The following is a 23,871-nucleotide window of genomic DNA, read 5'->3' on the forward strand; positions in this document are numbered from 1 at the left end:
CGGGGCACGGTGGCTCATGCCTATAACTGTAGCACTCTGGGAGGCTGAGGCGGGAGGATTGCTCGTGTCAGGAGTTTGAAACCAGCCTGAGCAAGAGTGAGACCCCCGTCTCTACTATAAATAGAAAGAAATTAATTGGCCAACTAATAAATATAGAAAAAATCAGCCAGTATGGTGGCGCATGCCTGTAGTCCCAGCCACTCAGGAGGCTGAGGCAGGAGGATTGCTTGAGCCCAGGAGTTTGAGGTTGCTGTGAGCGAGGCTGACGCCACGGCACTTACTCTAGCCTGGGCATCAAAGCGAGACTCTGTCTCAAAAAAAAAAAAAAAAAAAAAATATATATATATATATTTATACACACACACACATATATACATATGGAGAGGAGAGAAAGAGACACAGACACAGACAAATACTGGCCTTGAACTCCTGCACTCAAGCCTCCTGACTCAGCCTCCTGAGTAGCTGGGACTACAGGAGCACACTACTGAGCCCAGCCTGGAATTTAATTTTGTTTATGATGTGAGATAGGGCTGTGACTTAATTTTTTTCACACAGATAACCATGTCCCAATTCCATTATTGACAGTCCAGTGGTTCTCAAGGTGTGATCTCCTCAGAGTCCCCAAGACCCTCTCAGGGGGGTCCCTAAGATAAACTTTATTAATACTAAGACAGTATTTGCCTTCATCATTTATACCGTGTTATTCTTTTTTTTTGAGACAGAGTCTCACTTTGTTGCCCAGGCTAGAGTGAGTACCGTGGCGTCAGCCTCGCTCACAGCAACCTCAAACTCCTGGGCTCAAGCGATCCTCCTGCCTCAGCCTCCTGAGTAGCTGGGACTACAGGCATGCGCCACCATGCCCGGCTAATTTTTTTTTTCTATGTATTTTTAGTTGGCCAATTAATTTCTTTATATTTTTAGTAGAGATGGGGGTCTCGCTCTTGCTCAGGTTGGTCTCAAACTCCTGACCTTGGGTGATCCGCCCGCCTCGGCCTCCTAGAGTGCTAGGATGACAGGCGTGAGCCACCGCGCCTGGCTGCTCACTGCAACTAACTTTAACACACCGTCACTCTGTTGAGTTTTGGGGTAGTAACAGAGTGGAATCTCTCCAATTGTCTGAAAAAGCTATTAAAACACTCCTCCCTTTTCCAGCTATGCATCCGTGTGAGGCTGGGTTTTCTTTGTAGTCTTCAGCCCACACAGCATATTGCGACAGATTGATTGCAGGGGCCTGTGTGAGAGTCCACCTGTCTTCCACTAAGCAAGACAGTGAGGAGCTTGACAGAAATGAAAACAAAAACAAAACCACGCCATTCTTTTCACTACTTAAAAAAAGTACTTATTTTCATAAAATAGGTTTTATATTAAAATGTAATGGATTTGTTATTTTAAATTAATAAATATACTTTAAAATTTTTCAGTTTTAATTTCTAATATAGTATCAAGAGATATGACCCTCAGAAAGAACAGCACGTTAGGATTCTCATTAATTTTTAAGACAAGAAAGGGAGTCCTAAGATAAAAAAAATTGAGACCCTCTGACTGAATCCAGCCTTTCCTGGCAATTTTTTTTTTTTTTTTTTTTTCTGTTTGGAGACAGAGTCTTGCTGTGTTGCCTGGGCTAGAGTGCAGTGGAGTCAGCCTCGCTCACAGCAACCTCCAACTCCTGGGCTCAAGCGATCCTCCTGCCTCAGCCTCCCGAGTAGCTGGGACTACAGGCACACATGATCTCACCGGGCCAATTTTTTCTATTTTTAGTAGAGGCGGGGTCTCGCTCTTGCTCAGGCTGGTCTGGAACTCTTGGCCTCAAGCGATCCTCCCGCCTCGGCCTCCCAGAGTGACAGGATTACCCGGCCCAGCCCGGCCCATTAGAGAGTTTGGAGCAGAGGAGGGACAAAACATGTTTACCAAGATCACTCTGCTTTCTGTGTTAAGAAAAGCCTGAAGAGGGACAAGGAAGTGAATTAGGGCACGGTTGCAGTGGCCCTGGTGAGAGACAGAGGTGGCTTGAACCAGAGTAATTGATTCTGGATATTTAGAAGTTAGAGCCACCATTACATTTACTGCCAAGTTAGATGTGCGGTATGACACAGGAGATGAGTTCAAGGGAAGCTGCGAGGATTTTAGCTCGAGTGGAAGGGACGGATGGACTCTAAGTTTGAGATCCTACCACGCGGAGTAGGTGGGTGAAGACATATAAATCTGGAGCTCAGGGTAGAAGTTCAGGCTGGAGATCTGGGTTCGGGAGGCATCAGTGGGTGGGTGGTATTCAAAACCATGGGTTGGGATGGTACCTCCGGGGGGCGAGAGCAGGTAGAGAAAAGGATTGAGAGCCCCTGGGCTTGCAATATGAGGAGATCGAGAGATCAGGAACCAGCCCTAGAGCCTGGGAAGGGGTTCCTGGGGGGATGGTAGGAGACCTGGGGGTGGGGGTGGTGTCCTGGCCCCCCGTGTTTAAGGCAGAGGGGCACGAAGAAAGAGTCTTACATTGTTCGAGGAGCCCTTCCTCTCTCTCTCAGTTATATTTAGGTTATTAAGTGTGAAGTTCTTTCTTTCTTTCTTTATTTATTTGAGACAGAATCTCGATTTGTTGCCCAGGCTTGAGTGAGGGCCGTGGCATCAGCCTAGCTCACGGCAACCTCAAACTCCTGGGCTCAAGCGATCCTCCTGCCTCAGCCTCCCGAGTAGCTGGGACTACAGGCATGCGCCACCATGCCCGGCTAATTTTTTCTATATATATTAGTTGGCCAATTAATTTCTTTCTATTTAGAGTAGAGACGGGGGTCTCGCTCTTGCTCAGGCTGGTTTCGAACTCCTGACCTCGAGCGATCCGCCCGCCTCGGCCTCCCAGAGTGCTGGGATGACAGGCGTGAGCCACCGCGCCCGGCCTAAGTATGATGTTCTTAAGTACTAAGTTTGACAGTTGATACCTCTGACATTTCACTTTGACCCTTCTTGTTTTGGGTTTATCGTCAAGGGGCATCCTCAGTCTTCCAAACGCATGTTTTGGCTTGTGATTATCTTGCAAGATGTTTTTAGAGCAATTTTTGTGAAACCATGGATAAGTCAAAAATTGGTGTTATTTTCGAATGTGAGGTCCGTCGAGGAAGCAATGCAGCGCAGACAGCTGGAAATATCAGCGAAGTGTCGGGGAAGGATGTGGCTAAGGAACGCGCAGTACGTCGATGGTTTGCAGAGTCCCGTTCTGGTGATTTTAATCTTGAAAATGAGCCGCGCGGGCGACCTGAGACCCAGGTGGATAGCCATGAGCTGAAAGCTGTCGTGGAATCGAATCCATCTCAATCTCTGCGTGGATTAGCAGCAAGGTTTGGCGTTTCCATTCCAACAATATTGGACCATCGGAAAGACATGGGCAAGGTAAAGAAGCTGGGTGCCTGGGTTCCACGTGAATTAAACGAGCGTCGGGAGAGAAATCGTCTTAAAGCTTGCCTTTCTTTGCTGTCACGACACGATGGTGCATCATTTCTCCACCATGTTGTTACGTGTGATGGAAAATGGATTCTTTTTTGACAGTCGCAAGCGTTTGACACAATGGCCGGATACAGAGGAAGTGCTGACAAAACACAGTCCAAAACCACACATTCATCAAAACCAGTTAATGGTGTCTGTTTGGTGGCCCGGCGCCGGTGTTAGCCACCACAGCTCCGTGAAACGTGGTCAGTCGGTGACAGCAGGTGTCTGCTGCAGCCAGCTGGGCGGAAGGATGAGGATGCTTCCGTTTAGCCGGGATTGGTCCAGAGAAACAAGTCATTCCTCTTGCAAGACAACGGTCAACCACGTGTCGCACAAAGAGCACCGCTCGAGCTACAGCAGCTGGACTTGGAAACTCTCTGCCACCCACCCAATTCACCAGACCTTGCACCAACTCACCACCGCTTCTTCCAGGTTTTGGGCCACTTCTTGCAAGGAAAAATACTCGATTCTCAACAAGCTGTGGGGAACGCCTTTCTGGATGTCGTCACCGCTCGCTCTCCAGGCTCCTTCACCGCTGGCATAAAGAGGCCACCCGTTAAGGTGGCAAATCTGCGTGGCCCGTTGTGACGCGTACTTTGATTAATCGCACTGCTTTCTTGTTTGAGATAAACTACGCTTTCGACTCGAGACTGGACATTTCCTATTTGATGACCTAAATGCTTTGAGACTGTGAAACCCACATGATGCAATTCCACCGTGTCGTCGAGCTCGAAACCGCATCACCCCAGCAGCGTGTGGGAGCCCAGAATCAGCGGTTGGAATCAGACATGCGCAGCGTGGATTTCCTGAGCTCTGCTCTCGGCCAGCCTGGGGACAGCCAGCCAGCCAGCCAGGCCGGGAAGGGCTCCTCTGAGACACAACATGGCGCAGGGGCCCAGCCAGAGAGGCCTGGGTGTGCATCGAGGCGCCGTAAGCCTCAACTTCCCCATCTGTAAAATGGAGCTCTAATCTCAGCCTCTACCCTGGAGCATTTTGTGAGGATTCAAAGAGAAACTTCATGTGAAAATGCTCAGGCCCAGGAAGGTACCAAGGTCTCCACAAATGTGAATGACCCTGTGAGTTGCCAGGCTTCTGCCGGGGGTTCTAATCCCCGAAGTGCAAATTGCTCTCCTCGTTAGCGCCCCCTAGGGACACCCCTGTGCAGGTCTACCTCCCCATTTCCTGCCCTGCCCCAATGAGTCACACCACTCTTGTCATTCCAAGAAATCTTAATTTCTTTATTGACTTTTTGACTCAACAATTTTTTTTAAACTTTTTGTTTTTTTCTGAAACTTTCTTGTTGTTATGAGCCTTTTGTTTTGTTCTCGTTAAATGCACTCGACCCAAAATTGGTTTGGCATATCGAAAAGGAGACTGAGGGAGGAAGGGGGGGGGCATGGGGGAGGGGAAAGGAGGCCCGAATGGACAGAGAATCGAGGATGAGAGAAGAGAGGAACACAGACGGCGAGAAAGACACGGGGAGAGACAAGAGAGAAAGGTGAGGCAAGGGGAACCCGGAAGAAATAAAATCTGGAGGAAAAGAATTAACGAGATTCAGGAGCAAATGAATTCGGGAGCCCAAGGAAGGGAGTAGGAGAGGAAACCCAAGACCCTTCTCTGTACCGTCCCAGCTGGGGTGGGGGCATCAAGGCACCAGGTCTGGTTGGGTGGGGGGACACCTGGGTTCTCAGGGGTGGCTTTGCGCCGGACCGCAGTGGTGTCCAGCCACACGGCTCTGAGGCCTCAGAGTCCGCCTTGGCGCGTCCAGCTGGAACGGAGACCAAGGGCCCACTACACCCTCTCCCCGTGATTGTCTGCATCTGGAGACAGGAGGGCCGGGGCAGAGGAGGCAGGGCTCCCTGTCCCCTCGGTCCCCTGGGAGCTCTCCCAGCCCTCCTGGTGCCAGAGGCAGCCTCAGGCTGTAGCCAGGCAGGGCCAGCTCCTCCTGCCCTGCTCTTCACAGACCCCCCTGCCCTCCGCAGAGCTGTCCGGCAGGGCTGCCCGGCCTCGCTCCTCCCCGCCTAGACTTCACCCATGGTCTTCCGGTGAAGCGGGTTACACCTTCCTACCAGAAAAGGCCAGAGATGGACCCCACCCCTGCCTCTTCCCCACACCTCTTCCCTTACACGGGACAAACCACCATCTTTGGTCTGACCCCTTCTCCCCTAATTGATGGGGACAAGCCAGCCCCAGCTCCCCAGGAGAAGGGAGGGGCTTTCTAGCAGCAAAAAGGGTCCCCTCCAGCCACCTACCTGTCCCCTTCCCCCCAGTTCCTTCCTAGAGCCCCACCCCCTCAACCCAACGAAGTTCATGGCAGCAGCAGGCTGAGACCCAAAGATGTTTGAAAACTCATGGCACTTGTGAGAAAAGAGGGAAGGGCAAAAGAGACAGGGAGAGGTCACAGCGGAGGTGGAGAGGCCAGCCCTGGGGACATGGCAATGAAGGGGCTGGGCTGGTGTGGCAATGGGGCCGGGGCTGCGCTAACCTCCCAAGAGTGGGCCGTGGGAGGGGGCCTGGGAAGGCTGGGCTGGCGGGCTGGAGAGGAGGGGGCTGGGAGAGGTACTCAGGGGACACCCCAGCATCTGGGGGTTTGGGGTGGAGTCCCCAGAACACTGTCCGGACCCCAGGCCCTGGCACCTGGCTCTGCCTGCCCTGCGGGAGGGTGGCGGATAGGATAGGGAAGGTGACCTCTCCCCTTTGCCCTCTCCTACCCCAGAACGTAGACAACCTCACCACCCCCACTGCCCCCCTCCGCCACCCCCCCATCAAGCCCCCCCAGCTCCTTTCGTTTGTCCTTCCCCCACCAACCTCTCTAGATGGGACGTCAGCCCTTCCTCCCCGGCCCAGAGTCCCAGGAGCAAATGTACAAGAAGCAGAACTCAAAGGGAGAGCGCAGCCGTCTCGGCAAAAGCATCTTTGGGCGTGAGGGTGTCTCCCCCGGGCCGCGGGGAGGGGCGGGGAGACAGGCCTCTGGCCCGGGGCAGGCAGTGAGGTACACGCCCCAGGAGGGCTGATGGTGCCAAGGGGGACAGGAGGGGACAGAAACAGGTGCCGGGAAGGAGTCGGGTTCTTTGTTTCGCTGTTGCATCTAGATTTTTTGTTTTCTGTCTCTGGAGTGTAAAAAGCTGCTCTGGCGGCCCGCCCACCCTGGCCGGGCTGGGGTCACACGGACACGGAGAAGTCCTGGCTGCCGGGGCGGCGGCGCGCTCTGCTCCGGAGAAACCCGGGCTGGCCGGGGCCGTAGGTAGGCTCCCGGTGGCTTCAAGTGATGAGATTTTTCTTTTCTTGTTTTTTTTTTTTTTGTCTTTTTTTTTTTTCTTTTCCATTTCGTTGAAATATTTACAGCAATGGGAGAGGAGGAGGAGGAGGAGAGAGGAAGGGGTGAGAGGGCCCCCTAGGGAAAGATCCAAGCCCAGGACCCACTCCCCAGGGAGAACCAGACCCAAAATCTGCTCCCCAGATCGCCAGGCCCACAGGACAGGGCTGCCCAGGCACGGCCGCCCCTGCGGGCCGGGGCCCCGGGGAGTTGTGCTTCATCAGGAGTCGCCCAAGGGAGGGGTCATTGGGTGCACTCTTGGAGGGCGGAGGGGTGGGCTTGCTTGGGGGGCAGGGACCAAGAGCAAGGGGGAAGGAGCTTCAGAGAAAGTTCCACCTTTCAACCACCAGCGGTGGCTGCCCATCCCTGCATCCTGGGGCTTTCTCCCCAGTCTCCAGGGAGCAGGGAGCTCAGCGCAGGAGGAACCTGTCTGTCTGTCCGTCCGGCTGTCCTGTCGCACTGCCCCCTGCCGTGCAGCTGGCAGCATTCCTGGCTGCGGGGACGGGAGCAGCCGACAGGTTCAGTCCAGCGTGTGGAGGGGGGGGCTTTGGCAATCTCAGAAGCGGCCCCTCCCCGCCCAGGGAATCGCACGCCCTCACTTCCCTTTGGGGGTGCGGGCGGGCGGGGGAGTCAAGAAGTGCCACACCCTTCAGTTTCTCCCTCCTCACTCCCCTGGGGGCCGCCGGGCTCCTCCTCACGGCCCTCCCCCAAGTAGAGCTGGTGCGTGTGGCTGGTGGGAAACCCTGTGTGTGAACCTGGCACCTCGGCCCCCAGGTCAGAGCCCCCCGCGGGGACTGCGGGGCCCGTGGTGGCCGAGGGGCACCTGGAGAGAGCGGCCCACCAGCCACTGCCCCCATCAGTCTCCCTCTCGCACCGCAGCCCCGCCCAGGGTTCCCTCCCTGGCCTGGGCCACCGGCCCCTGGTCCGCGAGGTCCCCTCAGAGGCTGGTGACCAGCTGCATCTGCCCGTCCCCGTCGGGCCCTGGCCCCTCGAGGCCTGGGGCTGCCAGGTAGCCCTCGTGGCTAGGCCGCCGCACCTGGTAGTAGCCCTGCAGGGGGTTCCGGGCCACCAGGGCTGGTGGGCGCGAGGTGTAGTAGATCTCAGGGGGGCCGGGGGGCGCAGGCGGGGGAGGGGGCAGGGCCTCGCTGGGCCCCTCGGGGCTGCTGTCCGGGTAGGAGGGCGAGTCCCGCAGGTTGGCCCCGCTGGCATAGAGGGAGTCCCGGCCGGGAGGGGAGGACAGGGGCCGGCTGGCGGCGCCGTCCTCCGCCGTGCAGCTCTCGGACTCGTCCAGATCGCTCTGGTACAGCACCGACTGGGCCCGGGGCAGCAGCAGGGGCTCCTCCAGGGCCTTGTAGAGAAGTTCGATCTCCGCCCGGTCAGCGCCCCCGGGCCCGCCCGCCTCCTCCTCCCCGCCGCCCCCTGGCACGGGCGGCACGGGCGGCTCCGGCGGCGGCGGGGGGCCCTTGGCCCCGCTGCTGCTCCCCCGCAGGTTGTTGTGCACCAGCTCCGAGATGATCATCTTCTCAAAGGCGGCAGCGTCCGCCAGGTTCCGGCCTCGGGGCGGCTCGGGGCCCCCGTCCCCGGGGGGGAAGTCGCCACTTCGCAGGGAGTAGCTGTTGTTGAAGTTGCCGTTGAGGGGCAGGGTGTCCATGCCGCAGGCCTCCCGGCCGCCCAGCGGGTGCTCTGCAGGCGCAAAGGGCTGGTCAGGGCCAGTGTGGGGTCCCCGATACTGTCCCCTCACCCCCCAGTTGGGTGTTTAAAATCTCAGCAGTAGGAGGAGGCAGCCGGGGCAACTAGACCTATTTCCCGTGCTAAGACCCTGGTCGCCTTCCTTCCCCCGCCCGCGGCCCAAACTCAGCCAACAACATCCAACACGGAGACTGTGGGGGGCGGGGGGGCACCCCACGTGTCCCTCAGTGAGGCCGTCACCTTGTTCCCCGCCCAGCCTCAGCAACCTCACCAGGACAGAGTCACACTTACTGGGTTCCCGGTAGCTCCCTGCAGGCCGCGCCAGGAGAGAAGAGAGAGAGGCGAGCGTGAGCTTAGAGCGCCGAGTCCAGGCTCCAGCTCCGGGGGCCCGAGAACGAGAACGCCCGGAGCCGGGGAGGCCCCGTGCACGCGGAACCCATGTTTCCCGACCCGGGGCCACGGCTGCCTCCCAGCACCGGACCCCCTTCCCCGCGGGGCGCTCTCACCTGGGGAGTTGAAGACGGGGGGCGAGGAGGGGTTGAAGCCCACCGACTCTGCGATGAGGGTGTTGTAGGGGCTGGTGCCCCCGCGGGGCTGCAGCACGGGGTTGGTCAGCAGGTGGTTCCCCATGGTACCTGCCCGAGGGATCAGAGGTCACCCGGCGGCCCGGGGACACGGGGCCCAGGAGCCCCGAGGGGCTGGATCCGGAGGCGGAGGGACGTGCCTCACCTCGGTTCAGGGTGGGGGTGCTGTTGATGTCACCGGCCATGAAGGAGGACTCCGTCTGTTTCCGCACCGTGTCGTTCCACATCCTCCGGATCCGGCTCTGGGGACGCAGCCCGCGTGTGAGGGGTCCTTGGGCCCGTCCCTCCCCCCACCGCCGGGGACCTTTCTGAGACCCAGGCCCAGCACTGCCCTGCCCCCCGGGCTCCTGACCCTAAGCCCGGGCCCCAGGGAGCCCTGCTCGGGCGGCCTGCCTACCTGGGTCCCCGTGTAGTAGCGGGTGTTGCTCCTCATGGCCGAGGTCTTGAGGGAGCCGTGGGCGCCCCCGGGCGGGGAGCGGATGCAGCAGTACGAGTGGCGCAGGCACTTGCTGTACTCCTTGTGCACCTGCATGGCGGGCGGGGACGACAGTCAGCCGCCTGCACCGCCGCCTCTGTGTGACCCGGCCACCCAGGGGGCCGCTCAGAACAGAGCCAGCCTCGGGAGCCCGGAGACTGAGCTTCCCCACCTTGGTGACCGGCGGGCCACGGACACCTCACTGTCACCTGTCCCCCAGCAGCCCAACGACCCATCAGGCTAGCTCTCTTCTCACTCGCCCAGCCCCTTCCCTCCCCCAGTGACAGCTTCATTCACCCGCAAACCCGACAGGACTGGAGGGAGTGGCCGCCGTGCCTGGGCCGGGGACAGCGGGGACCAGACACAAACCCTCGCCTGTCCGAGCTTAGGTCTCAGCAGGACACGGAGGGAAACGCAAATGTGCTCCACGGGGTGTCTGCGGGAGTGGGAGTGGGGTGCGGGGAGAGACGTGGCCAGGAAGGGGTCAGCCAGTGCTAACGGGGGGGGGGGGGGAAGGGAGGGGAGATTTTCACCAGATCGGGGGTGGGGGGGGCCGAGAGGCCCGGGTCAGGCCACTGGGCCTGCGTGCCCTGTAAGGACGGTGCTGTCACTGTGTGAGGTGGGGCCGGGCAGGGACGCTGCCTGTGACTGCGTGAACAAGGGCAGTTTGAGCAGAGCAGGGACGTGGTCCCCCTCTCTCGCGACCAGAGCCCTTGTCACGGCCGCCGTCCCCTGCCTTAAGCCCTCCCCGAATTCCGCCCCCCAGGCAGGTGACAGGCCTGGCCGGTGGCCCCGCCGTGGTGAGGGTGCCCGTCTCGGGGGAGGCTGTGGCCCGGGCCCCGCCCTGCCTTACCTTCTTCTGTAAGGCGCAGTGAAAGACGAAGATGAAGACCCCCTGGAAGGCGTTGAAGGTGGTGAAGAGATAGGCCATGACCACGGACTCCTTGTTGATGAAGAGGAGCCCGAAGGCCCAGGTGAGGCCCAGCAGGAAGAGCAGCGCGATGGCCCCCAGGGCCCAGGATCTGGGGTGGGGACAGGGGCGTCAGAGCTCCCGCTGGAGGAGAAGGCCTTAGCCCAGGCCTCCCCGTTTCTAATGCCCGTTCAGCAGGTGCGCAGTGAGGACAACAAAGCACCCGTCTTGACACTTAAAGTGACACACCGGTGACACACTGTGTGTCACCAGAAGCAAGGGCACCACCTTCTAGGACACCCCGGGAGAAGCAGGCATGGGGGCCACGGAGCAGGGGACAGGGCAGGGGGCAGGGTGGGGGCAGGGACGTGCTCACTTGATGTTGTCCAGGCGGCTGGAGTCGGGCTTGAGCACGGACGAGCTTCGGATCATCTTGTGCAGGGTCACCATGAGGAACACCAGGTTCACCTGGGGGTGGGCCGAGGGGCAGGGGCTGGGCTGCCAAGTCTGAGCTTCAGTCCCCTCCCGGCAGGTCCTCCCAGCGGGGCGCGCCCTGTCCCGGCCCCCAGGGTGCCCGCTGTGCTGCGCTTAGTGACGGGCAGGCCTGGCTGCCCAACCTCACTCCTTGCTGCCGGGAGCACGGGGCCCAGGGCCCGACACACAGTAGGGACCGGAATCGCATGTCCCGGGCCAGCGGCCCTCAGTGCCGGGGCTCTACAGCCCAGCCTGCTCTCGTCCCCTCAGCTGGCAGCTCGGCTCCCGGGGCTCAGGGAGCGTGCGTGTGTGCGTGCGTGCGTGCGTGTGTGTTGCGGTTTGCGGTCAAGGCCAGCCGGGATGGAGGGCGGGCGCGAGGTGCTAGGGCTGCCGCCTTCGACCTACCACAATAACAAAGGAGACGGGCCCGATGAAGCTCCAGATGAAGTAATTATCCACACGGAGCCAACAGCTGCAAAGGAAACGGGGCAGAGGTAGACAGACGGCAAGGGTGCTTCCTGCCCGCCGGGGAGGCCGGCCTGGGAGGCCGACCCGGAGGCTGGGGACCCTGCCGGCTGCAGCCTCGGGGATCAGAGAGACAGAGGGAGACCAGTGCCCCAGGGGTCCCCGCCCGTGGGGTGCCACCACCGCCGCGCAGGGGGCCGGGCAGGAGGTGAGGAGGACGGGTGGGGTGGGGCGGGCAAAGGGTGCCACTCACGCCTTCTCAGTGCCGTAGCTGCGGTAGTCGATGGCGGCCGCGATGCCCACGACCAGGGCGGGGAAGCAGTAGCCGCCCAGGTAGTAGTACTTGGTGCGGGAGTACTCGCTCTCGAACACCTCCACCAGCAGCAGGTAGAGGTGCACGCCCTCCAGGCAGAGCCAGGAGAAGGCGGCCAGGAAGAAGTAGTGCAGCAAGCCCGCGAAGATGGGGCAGGCGATCTGCGGGGAGCGCCGGGGGTCAGGGCCGCCGCCGCCCCAGCGGCACCCCCTTCCCTCTCCCCGCGCCCCGACAGCGGCGGGCCTGGAGCCCAGCCCACCTCATACTGAGTCTTGTCGATGCCGACCAGGAAGAGCAGCTCGGCCAGGAAGAGGTTGATGCACAGGTTCTTGTGGATGGTGTTGCGGTCGGTCTGCAGCCCCCGCAGGAAGCAGAAGGTGGAGATGCAGATGGCCAGGCACACCAGCGAGATCACGATGCCCACCCAGGTGATGACGGACAGCAGCAGCTCGTTGATGCGGCCCTGGTACTGCGGACAGGAGGGGGGGGCACGCTCAGGCCTCTGGCTTTGCACTCTGGGCTCAGCCAGGTGCCAGGTGCAAGGCACAGGGGACCTCGGGGCCTGCCCGCCCGGCCACCTAGCCGGCCCCCACCCCTCTGCAGGCGGCGTGCTCACTTCCTCATGCTCTGAAAGGCTGTGGAGAGATGACAAGGGTGACGCCAACTTGCTTCCTTCTCCAGGGGGCCTTGGGAGGAGGTGGGACCGTGACCAGACAGGGCCAGACGCATGGCCGGCCTCATGCCCCGGGCGAGACCGGGGCCCCCACGCCCCCCGAGGCCGGCCTTTCCCCGGCACCGCCCGTGCCCACTCTAGCACGCCATGCAAAGCGGGGCCGGCGCGCGGCCCGCCCGGGACAGCAGAGCGCGGGCCAGCTTACGATCTCGCGGTGAGCCATGAGCACGGCGAAGTTGGTGAGGTGGCTGCAGGCGCACGTGGTGTGGGTCTTGTTGGACTCCACCAGGCGGCAGCCCTGGGTCGACCAGTAGCCCAGCATGGAGCGCTCCGAGTAGTTCCAGAAGGAGCAGTTGGCATTGAAGTGGTTCTTGTCCTGTTGCGGGGCGGCGGCCGGGGCGTCAGAACTGGGGAGTCCCATTCCAGCCCCCCCACGACCCCACACCCAGAGATGCGGATCGTGACAAGTGTTCGAGAGGTGCCTGGGGTTCGGGGCTCCATGTGACAGTCCGAGGTCTTTGGGGACGAATGGTCCAAGCGACCCAAGTGGGAGAGGCCGCAGTGGCTTGCTCTGCAGGTGGACCACGTGCAGTGGGGGCGGGGGAGAGGCGCAGCCTGGGGACACGGAGGACGCTGGGACCCCTGGGCAGGGAGGGGGGCGGCTCGGCTCACCTCCAGGTGGGCCACGGTGAAGATGACGGGGTCCATGAGGAACACGCGACTGGACTCCTTGTTGATGGACGCCGCGATGACCTGTGAGTTCACCACCAGGGAGGCGCCCCCCTGGCCGCCCGCGCCGGCCTCGCCCGCCAGCTTCACCGTGGCGTTCTCCGTGGACAGGAAGAGGCCCAGGTTGTTGTAGAGGATGAAGACGACTTTGACCACCCCTGGGGAAGACGGGCACAGTCGGACGAGCCAGCAGGCCTTGGCCCGTGTCCCTCTGCCTGGGCCCCCGCTCTGCGACGCCCACGGCCCCCAGCCACGCCGGCCCCGGGGGCCTTGGAAGCCGGGCCACCGTCCAGGGAAGGGGGGCTTGAGGAGCCCTTCCCGTGAGACCGCCGCTCAGCTGCAGGCGGCCCTAAGCGGCAGGGCGGGGGCCGTGACGCACGGCAGGGCTGGGACTCCGGGCAGACCTCTAACTAATTGCGTCTCAGACGGCGCAGTCCTCTCTGAGCTGGGACGGGGCCCGCCCTGAGGGTCCGCAGGGCTTCAGGGCACCCCCGAGTCCCCTAAGGTGTGACACTCGCGCGAGTGGACGCCGCCCGGGACGAGTGCAGGCCCGCCGCCCTCCGAGCGGGGAGCGGGGAGACCCCGGGAGGGCCGGGCGGCCGCCGGGGACACTGACCGTTGCGGCTGTTCTGCTTGATGGTCTTGGCGGACAGCTGGATGGAGTTCTTCCTCGGGTACTCCTCCTGGGGGAACACCAGCTCCTGCACCTGGCCCTCCGTGTTCAGGACCGTGACCTCCAGCACTGTGGGGACAGGGGACGGCAGGGCACACGCGGGTGAGGTCTGCACCCCGTCCCGGGGCTCAGGCTGCGGCATGAGGCCCGACGGCCAGGGGGACCAGGCGTCCCCCGCGGTTCAAGGCCCACGCCCGGCCTTGCCCTGGGCGGCGGCAGCACTCACCCACGTTCTCCTTGGCGGCCAGGAAGCGGGCGGGCTCCCTGACGTTGTCGGCCAGCAGGAAGGCGCCCTCCTCCAGGACGTCCAGGAGCATGGTGGCCGTGTGCACCTGCTCGGTGGCATTCATGTCCTTCCAGGACTCGAGAGCCTCTGGCCGGAGCAAATTGTCCACGGTCTCCACCACGGCCTGCACGGGCACGGGGGCAGTGCCGTGAGCCCCCAGCACCCTCTCAGCCCCCAGCCCCCGTTCCCCTCGGTCAGCTGCAGCCCACGGTCCTCACGCCGGGTCTCACCTTGATATAGTCTTTGCAGGTCCTCTCCCGTTTGTGCATCTGGGGACAAGGGACAGACACGCGGTGGTTGGGCCGGGCCTCTGGGCGCGGCTCCCCTGACCCCAGCCCCCTCGCATCTGGGCCCCGGAGGGCTCGCTCTTCTGTGTCCAGCCCGGACCCGGGGGCTAGGCCATCGGCAAGGGACATTCCTTGGGCGTCCACCACCCCCAGGACCGCCCAGGGCAGCACAGGAGCCGGAGCCGGCAGCCCCCGGGGTCCCGCCTCTCTGACGAGGTGCCCCCGTGGGGCTGGCAGCCTGGTTCCGGGTGCCAGGTCGGACACGGCCCGAGTCCCCGCGGGGCTGGGCCCACCTTGTTGTAGTTCTTGCCGGCCGACTCGCGCTCGATGGGCCGCAGGGCCTGCAGCTGGGCGTCCAGGATGTCCAGCAGCTGCTCCAGCAGCTTCACGGAGGAGGACACGTCCCCCGCGTAGATGGAGCCGCGGGTGTGGCGGGCCAGCTCGCTGGCGATGTTGGCCGCGTTCTCCCCGCTCTTGATCTGCGTGAGGCCGGGGAGGAAGGGGGGGACCCCAGGTCTGTCAGGGACTGTCCTGCTCTCCCCAGTGTTCCCCTCCCCGTTCGCCGTGCGGCCCCTGCCGTCCCCTTCTCCCTGCCTGCCCCTCCCACCCCATCTGTCCCTGCCCCCTCTGCAGGCCAGGGAGGGGACCCCACAGTCCTGCCTTCCAGACCTGCCAGCCCCGTGCGTCTCCCCAGCTGCTCCACCACCCTGGCTGGGCCCTGGGCCCGAGCGAGTGTGCCTGCCTGGGGGACTGCGGTGGCCGGTACCTTCTGGGCCACCTGGTTGACCCAGGGGGAGGTGCAGTTGCTGAGGTCGGGGCCCCGGGGGTTCCAGAGCCCCAGGGCTGGTAGACACTGGAAGGAGGCAATTCCTGCAGGGACAGACGGACGGGGACAGACAAAGGAGCCGGGGGTGGGGGGACAGGAGAGGAGGATGGGCCAACGCAGGGGGAAAGGACAGGACAGAGAGCAGGGGACACGTGGGCGAAAAGAGAGGTGAGGGGGACACGGAAAAACAGACATGAAGCAGGCCAGACAGTCAAGAGAGGTGCCGCTCTGAGGGGACAAAAGCCACCCCTCACTGCCCCTGAGCTCTCCCTCTGGGCTCCCTTTCTGTCTTCACCTACCAGAACTAGAACCTTCCAGCAAGGCCCATCGGAAGTCCCCCTCGCTCCACGAAGCCTCTTCCAACCCTCCCCTCGGACTCTAGAACACTCGGCCCCAGCCCTTTAGAACGTCAACTGTTCACCTGTCCTGCAGGTGACTGCTCCCGGGGCTGTCCCCCACCAGCCTGAGGCCAGGAGCCAAGTCACCTCCCGTGGGCTCCCTGCGGGTTCTGCAGGTGCGGCTGGGGCTGCCCGAGCCACTGTGCCGAGCTCCGCTGGGCACTGGGGGTGAGCCCTGCCCTGGCCACCTGTGCTAAGCTGCTCCCGGAGCGTGTCCCCATCCCTCCCCTGGCCAGCCACGGCGGAGATGGCCGCAGGCTCCGCACTCACCTCGAGTACCCTTGGGGCAGGGCCTCTCCACCAGCATGCCCTGCTGGGTGGCCGGCCACTGGACCCGCCGTACCTCTCGGGGCTCGCAGAAGAGCTCGGGGGACACGTGCAGATTGGGGGCCGGAGGCCGCCGGGTGCTGGGTGCTGGGGCTGTGGCTGGAGGCAGGTCAGGTCCCAGCTGGTTGATGGCACCCACCGGGTGCGTGGTGAGGGGTGCCCGGCGGAGCGGGGTGGTGGCGGCGGGCGAGGCTGTGCTGGTGAGGGGCGTGGGCCGGGCTGTGGTGGTCGTGCTCAGGGGCGGGGAGGTGGCCGGGCCTGGAACACAGAGGGGACATGAGACAGCGTCACGCCCGTGCTCGGGGCCCTGCCACCTAGCCCACCACAGCAGAAAGGTGTCCTCGGCCCCCTGGGTCTGGGGACAGATCTCTCCCGGCCTCTCTGTGCCCACATAAGTCCCTTATACCCATGGGACCATATAAGTATCAAAGGTGTCCCCTGAGGTCTGAGCAGTGCAGACAGCAGGTGGCTTCTTAACACTGCCACCTCTCACCTCGTACTAGCTGACCCTGGTCTCTGTAACCTAGCCATGCCCCTCCTCTCTGGAGGCCTCGGTTTCCCCATTTTGCAAACGAAGCGTGGCGGCGGCAGCAGCAGCCTTGGAGACCGAGGCTGCAGAGAGCTGGCGTCAGGCAGCTGTGTGGCAAAATGGCCCTGCGCGGAGTGGCCCTCGCCCCAGGCAACGGCATCGGCCCAGCCTTTTCTGGTTCTGTGGGTGTTGGGCTTCCACCCAAGATCTTGGTGGGTCCAAGGACCAAAGGTGCCCAAGCGCCCACGAGTGGCGGTGCAGTTCCGTGCTTAGGAGCCCAGTCCTGGGTTCAAACCTCCAAATAAGTTAACCCCCTACCCACCCTGCACCTCGACGCCTGCGTTTACAACACGGGCACGAGGAGGATTCTTGTCCCATAAACTCTGAGGATTAGACAAGCTCAAGCGCTTGGGACAACACCTATCACACACGCCGTGACTTCCTTTCACCTCCTGGGCTCACACCCGAGCCTGCCTCCGGCCCCCCAAGAGGGAACCCACCCCCACCCCACCCCACCCCGGGGCCCCAGGGGGACAGATGCAAGCAGGTCCCCGGGGCCGGGAAGCCAGCGGTCCTCACCGGCGCTGGGGTCGGGCGGCCCGAACTCCAGGCTGTAGCGCACCACGAAGTAGTTGTTCCAGACGTAGAGCTGGTTGTCGCGAGGGTTGTAGTCCACGGAGGAGATGAACTGGTAGGGGTTGGGGAAGGCGAGGCCCACGGGCTCCTCGCGGTTGGCGTTGGTGTTGAAGGCGTAGTCCACGCGGTTGCCGGCCGCCTCGCTGTCGTCGTCCACGTAGACGGAGCGCAGCACGTACAGCACCCCGCACACCATGAAGGCGTTGGAGGCCGAGCGCTTGTCGTAGCCGGTCTCCCACGTGCCCTCGAAGCGCAGCGTGTAGGGGTTGAGCTGGCTCACCACCAGCCGCCCGTTGTTGCCCTCGGTGGCGTAGATGACCCACAGCCCGTTCTCGTCCACCGCCAGGTCGATGTCGGTCTTGCCGCCCCAGCGGTAGGGCGACGTGTCGTGGTAGTTGGCGGTGTTGATGACCGTCTCGCCGCTCTTGATGCGCGTGCGCAGGTCGTACTTGACGATGTTGCGCGTGCGCTCCTTGTTGTAGAAGACGGCGCCGTCGTAGACCACGAAGCCCGTGCCGTCCACGCGGTTGGGCAGGCGGTAGGTGGTGGTGTGGCGCGCCGCCACGTAGTCCTCCCACGACGCGTACTCGGTCAGCGTGTCCGTGCGGTAGGGGATCCAGGGCATCACGTAGATGCGGTCGCCCGCCTGCAGCGGGTCCTTGCACCACGCGCCCGACTGGTGCTCCGACTCGTGCGTGGACGTGGGCTCCAGCACCTTCTGCAGGGTCCCCGGGCACACGAAGACTGGAGAGGGCGGGGCGGGGCCAGAGCGGAGGGGCGGAGGCAGGGGGGGGCGAGAGAGACAGGGGAGAGAGACAAGTTGGTCACGCTGCGCGGGGGGAGCCAGGCCGCCCCTCCTGCTGCTGCAGTCACGGTTGCTTGGTAGGGCTGGTGACGGGAAGGGGCCCCCCTCCCGCCGCCCAGCCCAGCTGCCCCTCTCCCTGGAGATGTGAACCCTGGAGGCCATTAAGAGCGGGTTAGTGGGGGACAGTGGTGCCCTTCCCCTGCCCTGGCTGGTAGAGACCCCACAGGCTGGGGAGAAGGGGTTTGGTCAGGGCCCTCCCAGAGGGTCTGGTGCCATTTAATCAGGGGTGGGGGTGGGGTGCAAAGACTCTCCCCACTGCAGTCGCTTCCGGCTTTGACGTCCAGGCACCCGGCACCTGGCTCTGCTCCCCCCTCTCGGCCCCCTAGGGAAGAGCTAGGGGTCCAGGGTCCCATCCTTCACCAACCACACCGGGACAGAGGTTTTTTTTTTTTTTTTTTAATTTTTAACTCCACTTTCTTCCTCCTGCAAAAACTGCAAGGTAGAGTGATGTTTCCGTACCCACTGTGGGTGTCAGGAGCACCCCTACTCCAGGGTGGGGGAGGCATAGGGGCGTCAACTCTCTCCCAGGGCTCCTGATGTGTCTGTACCCCCCCACCCGGTACCCACAAAGCCAACAGCCGAGGCGGCTCCCAGGCTAGGACAGTGGAGAGGTCCAGCCCCTCCCTGAGGGCGCCAGCCCTGCCCCCAGCCGGCAGGGTCTCTCATGGGGTCTGGCTCGGCAGCAGACACTGACACTGGTGCACAGGGGGTGGGGGTGGGGACATGGAGAGGGACAGGACTCCCGGGAGAGTAGGGGAGGGGAGAGGAGAGCTGTGCAGAGGGAGAGAGACAAGGGGGGGGCTCGGCGAGGTCCGGCTCCGGGGGAGGCTGGCTGCAGACCACCTGGGAAGAAAGGGTTAGTGCTGGCGAGGAGAGAGGGGTGAGCAGAGAATTCACTCCAAGGCCCAGGCCCGACTGAGGGTCCCTCAGGGGGGCAGTCCCAGGTCCAGCTCAGAGGGGGCAAGGGAGGGAACCAGGTGCTAGGATAAAGACCCAGCCCGCCCCAGCCAGGCCCCCCACCTCCCCTGCCCCGGACCCAGATTTACCTGCGACCATCCCCGGCTCGGGAGGAGGGACCAAGGCAGCGCTGATGTCAGAAAGGTGGGGGGCCCCGCCCCACCCCCCCATTCCCTGAAAAGGAGGAAAACCTCAACTGCATCTCGTTGGCCGCCGCTGGCCTGCCCACCCTTGCCCAGTCACGTCCCGGCGCCACCTGCTCTTAGCCTCCCTTACTGATCCGTGGGGTCAGAGTGGCCAGGCCCCCGCCGCCCCACGGCGCCGACAGCCGGCGCCCTCCGTCCAGGATGGCCGGGCCTCCCTCTCACCTCCCGGCTGGCGGAACCCACAGACAGGCCGGGGAGGGCTCAGGGCGGGGGTGGGGGGTTGCAGTGAATTCTCTGCTCCTGCTTGGGCTGTCACCAAAGCAGCTGGCCCCAAGGGGGACAAGGAGGTCTGGGACCTGGCATCGGCTTGGGCGGCGGCCCCGGTGGCAAGAGGGGCTCGGGCAGGGCAGGGGCCTCTCCTCGTTCCCACTTCCAGCAGGCCTGGGGGTGGGGGCATATGCAGGCCTCCCTTCACAGCAGGGGGACAGCGTGGCTTCAGGGTCCCCAGGCACAAAGCAGCCAGGAGCACGTCCCATTTGGGTAGGGGAAGGGGAGCCCGGGGCACAGGGGTGGCAGGAGCCAGATGACCCTGGCTTGGGCCCTAGGGCCTGGCCATCTCCCTGTCCCGGGTGCAGAGGGGTTAACCTGCCCCTCGTCCAGCATGCCGGCCCCTGCCCTGTCCCTCTGTGCCCCGGGTCTCCCCTCTGCCCAAGCCGAGCCCCTGTGCCAGGTGTGTGGCACCCGAGGGGATGTGTCTGTGTGTGGAGGGGACAGTGGGAAGTCTCAGAGCCTGAGCTGGTCAGAGGGGGTTGGGGACGGAAAAATGTGGTTAGAGGTCACCTGGGGGAAGGGGGAGAAGGTGAGGAACAGTCTGCCTGGGGCCTTGGACAGCAAGGACCCCTCCCCAGCACCAAGCTCCCAACACTTCCACTTCCCTCCCCTCCTGCCCCCTCCCACCCCACCCCTCCTCGAAGAGAAAAACTCCAAAGCTCCGGCATCCAAACCACCAACACAGGCCTGCAAGAAGAGTGGCTGGTGCTGGGAGGGAGAGAGAGGGGCAGTGCAGGGGTGCAGTGAGGGGCTGCCTCGGGCTGGCGGCCCAGGCCTCTCTGAGATGGGGGTGGGGGTAGGACGGGGAGGGGAGCAGCTCAGAGGGACCCCGCCCCACCTCCCTCCAGGGGATGCTCCACAGACCACCGTAATTTCAAGGCAAAAGGGATCCCGGAAGGCCATGTCACTCAGCCCCGGCCCCTGCTGCGGCCTCAGGTCTGTCAATGTCCCGAGCTTTGTGGGGAGGAGATAACCATCCCCGACACCCACCCTCCTCGGAGCCCCTCAGCTGCAGCACCAGCCCCCCCCCCCAGCACCGGGCAGCCCATCCACCGTGGAGTTCTCTGCAAGAAATTACGGTGTTCGTGGAAGTCCCCAGACTGTGTCCCTCCCCCGCCCCTCTCCCTGTCCTCTGACCACAACAGCCCTGAAGAAACCCTGACTGCAGCTTTGCAAGTGTGAAAGAAACAGAGAAAAACGCTCCCCCAACCCGCGCTCCCCCCACCACGAGGCCCGCCCCCGCCCCCTCGCCCTCATTTTTTTTTTTTTTGGCAGGCTGCCCCCTCCCAGGGCTGGGGACAGCTGACATCCCTCCCCAGGGCCGGGCCCCCAGCTGGCCAGGAATGGGGGGTCGGGGTTGGGGGGAAGGGGGCGGGGGGGGCTGGTGCTCCGTGCTCCAAAACAGCTCTGGGCCTTGGAAACGCCAAACCAGGAGGAACTTAAGCCACCAGGAGCCCGAGCGATAGGAGAAATCTGCTCCCCGAAAGGAAAACAAAGGTGTCCCCTCCAGCCCGCCTCCCTTGAACCAGAAACATGTTATAAAAGGTGCAGAGGGAGGAGGAAAAGAGAGAGAGAGAGAGAGAGAGAGAGAGAGAGAGAGAGAGAGAGAGAGACAGCGAGCTCACCCCAGTCCCTCCCTCCCCACCGCCCTAGATGATTACACACTTCTCCTGAAGGAGGCAAAAGAAGTATGAGAGGAGGCCGGTCCCGCAAGGGCAGGGGCCAGGAAGGAGGGACAGGGAGAGAGAGAAAAAGAGCGGGAGGCAGAGAGAAGGGGACAGGCAGAGGGAGAGAGCACTTCCTGCCCGAGCTCAGAGAGGAGCTTCCGTGGATATCTGGAGGGCGGGGCGCCCATGGCAGAACTAGGGCTGGCCCGGTGGGGCGGGCGCCCCCCGGGGTGGGGGACATCGGCTGGACCGAGTGGGGGTTGGGGGGAGAAGAAGGGGCCGGGAGGGAGGGCGGGCGGGCGACATAAGTATGCACAGGTAGAACAAAGTGTGAGTTAGGGGTTAGCATTGGTAACAGTGCGTTTACCTTTCTGCTCCACTTCTACTTTAAGCATCGGAAGAGAGAGAGAAAACAAATTGAAAAAAAAAATGTGCAAGAAAAAAAGAGAAAAAAAAAAAAGAGATTAAATTGCTTTCGTTTCTTTTCTGGCAACACGCCCCCTTTTTCCTTTCCTTCCTCGCTCCTGTTTCCCACAACCCCTTCCGCTGTAGCATCAGGTCGGCCCCCGCCCCCACGTCCCTTCCTCTGGGGTAAAGTGGGGCGAGAGGGGACACAGTGGGGGGAGGGGCCACACGGAGGGAAGAGACGGAGAGAGACACCGGGTGGGGGGACAGGCAGGCACCGGACAGAGCCCTCAGGGGGGACGGGCACCCTTGGTGCAGAGGGGCAGGGAGGGGGGAGCCCCTGCTGGGAGGTGGGCGCTGGTTGGGGGGGCACCAGGGAGTGGTGGGGTGAAGGAGCCACTCGGCTGCCCTCCCACCCTGCCTGCTGCCCTCCTGCTAGAACCAGGGGCCCAGGGGACGGGGTTCAGCGTCTCCCAGCCGAGAGAACAGGCTGAGCCCCTTCCCCCGTGTGCCGGCCTCCCCAAGTCCAGCTAAGCTCCCCCAAGCCCTCACAACCCAGAAGCAGCAGACACAGAGAGAGGGTGACAGAGCCAGACACGGAACAACAGAAAGGCGGACAGGCGGACGGGCCCGGGCCTCAGACAGCGCCGGGGCCGGGGAGACAGAGGCAGGGGCGGTGGGGCGGGGCGGGGGACACAGACCGGGCGGGACAGCGGGGGGGGGGCACAGACACACTCCCCCACTCCCCCGACTGGGGGCAGGCAAGCCCGAGGCTGGCTCCTCTGCTCAGCCCGCGGGGCCCAGGGCCCAGGGCCCAGGAGCCAGAGCCCTGGCCTGCGGGTGCCCCGGCGGCGGCACCTGGGGGAGGAAGGGGCGGTTAGGCTGCGCTCAGCTGCAAGGCAAATCCAGCGTTAGTCGGGCTTGTTCCAGCGTGGAGGGGTCCCCACACATCCCGTGCCCCCTCCCCACGCAAGCCCCTGCCACCCACCCCTGACCCGCCCGCACCAGCACTGGGGTCACCCCAGCCTCTGAAGCCCTGGGCCAGCAGGCTGCCCGGGCCGCTCCCTCCAGCTTCTGCGTCGTCCCTGGCCCCTCAGGACCCTCTGGCCAGGGGCCGGCTCTCCTGGCTGCCTCTGGCGGCCCCGGCGGGGAGCTCTGGCTTCCCAGGGCCCGGCACTCAGGAGGTGCTCAGTGGACGTCTGGGGGACAAGTGGGTGCCCAGCCTCCCTGTGCTCTCAGCTGCCTTCTGTCCCTCCTTGTAACTCCAGCCCCTTTCCTCTGGAGGACCGGGAGCCAGCTAGGCCCCCTCGCTCCACCCTGGACACCCACCGTGTGTGCGCACGTGAGTGTGTCCTGTCCCCGAGGGCCAGCTCTCCCATCAGACTGGGGGCCGCCCACCCCCTGGGCTGTCCTGCCCCCGTGCCCGGAGCCCTCTCTGTAGGTTGCACCTCCCGGACCACACTCGGGGGCTCGGCTCCAGGGGGTGTCCCAGCTCCCGGGCCCTCTAGCTTTCTTCTGCTTCTTCGAGTGTCACCTGCTTGCTTTTGGGCTCCACTTGGACCAGACACTTTTTCCTGCCCTTAATCTCGCTTGCCTTGGGAACAGTTGGGTCCATCATCCGTTGTTAATTTTATTTTGATGGCCGCAGAAGTAATAGTAATAATCGGTGAGAGGCATTACGAGTAGTCCCAAAAAAGGCCACGCGTGCCCAGCGTCCCGCATTTACGAGGTGCCGGGAACCACACCAGGCACCCGCAGCCAGCCCTTCCAGAGCCCTGTCTGTAGATGGGGGAAATGAGGCCCAGTGACGTGAAGCCACGTGGCCAAGGCCACAAGCTGGCAGAAGCAGGGAACATTTCACTCGCACCTATGGCTCGGGGCACACCAGAGCTCTACCCACACTGTCCCCACTCTTGGTGGTCTCTCCCCACCCGGCACAGGTGAGCACACAGGCTCAGCGGGCGGAGGGAGCCTCGTACCATCACTGAGCACTTCCTGGACCAGGCACGGGTCTGGGCGCCAGGGCAGGTGAGGACAGACGGAGACTCTGCCCTTGGGGACTGGACACTCAGCACTCTGCCACTGGGAGCGGACTCTGTGGCCGGCCCTGGGGGCCGAGCGCTGCTCACGCCTCCTCTCGCGGACTCACGCCTCCTTCTGCCGCGGCCCAGAGAAATTAAGTCCCTAGCTCAAGGTTTCAGAGCCAGAAAAAAATCCAAGAGCCCAGTTGAGCCTCAGACCCAGGCCCGGCTGGCTTGCCCTCTGCGCTAAGCTCGCTGCCTCCCGCCCGCCTTCCCCGCTGCCCCGGCGGGCAGTGTCCCCAGTGCTGTGGGGAGGCTTCAAGGAGCAGATGGGCGTCCCCCTCAGGCGGTGGCTGAAGGCCTCAGGCACTGAAAGGAAAGGGCAAGAAGTGAAAGAAGAAAATTATGGAAGC

At 63.0% G+C, this 23,871-nt stretch overlaps 1 protein-coding gene across 2 annotated transcripts in view; it reads right to left on the reverse strand.

Moving 5' to 3' along the window:
- Nucleotides 1-6,751: 6,751 nt before the first annotated feature.
- ADGRL1 (adhesion G protein-coupled receptor L1) overlaps nt 6,752-23,871 on the reverse strand; it is a 42,742-nt gene continuing 25,622 nt past the window's right edge. Inside the window, exons 1-20 of one of the 2 annotated variants that reach the window (XM_076001442.1) lie at nt 18,979-19,934; nt 17,011-17,811; nt 15,846-16,160; nt 15,118-15,221; nt 14,645-14,830; nt 14,295-14,333; nt 14,005-14,188; nt 13,722-13,847; nt 13,049-13,263; nt 12,582-12,752; nt 11,963-12,172; nt 11,644-11,864; nt 11,331-11,397; nt 10,828-10,919; nt 10,395-10,563; nt 9,464-9,592; nt 9,212-9,308; nt 8,989-9,117; nt 8,774-8,791; nt 6,752-8,476 (exon numbers count right to left, since the gene is read on the reverse strand). In XM_076001442.1, the coding sequence (XP_075857557.1) occupies nt 7,731-8,476; nt 8,774-8,791; nt 8,989-9,117; nt 9,212-9,308; nt 9,464-9,592; nt 10,395-10,563; nt 10,828-10,919; nt 11,331-11,397; nt 11,644-11,864; nt 11,963-12,172; nt 12,582-12,752; nt 13,049-13,263; nt 13,722-13,847; nt 14,005-14,188; nt 14,295-14,333; nt 14,645-14,830; nt 15,118-15,221; nt 15,846-16,160; nt 17,011-17,811; nt 18,979-19,060 (4,101 nt within the window). In that variant the 5' untranslated portion in view covers nt 19,061-19,934 and the 3' untranslated portion in view covers nt 6,752-7,730. Of the gene's footprint in view, nt 8,477-8,773; nt 8,792-8,988; nt 9,118-9,211; nt 9,309-9,463; nt 9,593-10,394; nt 10,564-10,827; nt 10,920-11,330; nt 11,398-11,643; nt 11,865-11,962; nt 12,173-12,581; nt 12,753-13,048; nt 13,264-13,721; nt 13,848-14,004; nt 14,189-14,294; nt 14,334-14,644; nt 14,831-15,117; nt 15,222-15,845; nt 16,161-17,010; nt 17,812-18,978; nt 19,935-23,871 lie in introns of those variants that run through there. The other variant, XM_012758416.3, reaches the window with a different exon arrangement.

The sequence above is a fragment of the Microcebus murinus genome, chromosome 4 (genome assembly GCF_040939455.1).
Source record: "Microcebus murinus isolate Inina chromosome 4, M.murinus_Inina_mat1.0, whole genome shotgun sequence".
Lineage (NCBI taxonomy): Eukaryota > Metazoa > Chordata > Mammalia > Primates > Cheirogaleidae > Microcebus > Microcebus murinus.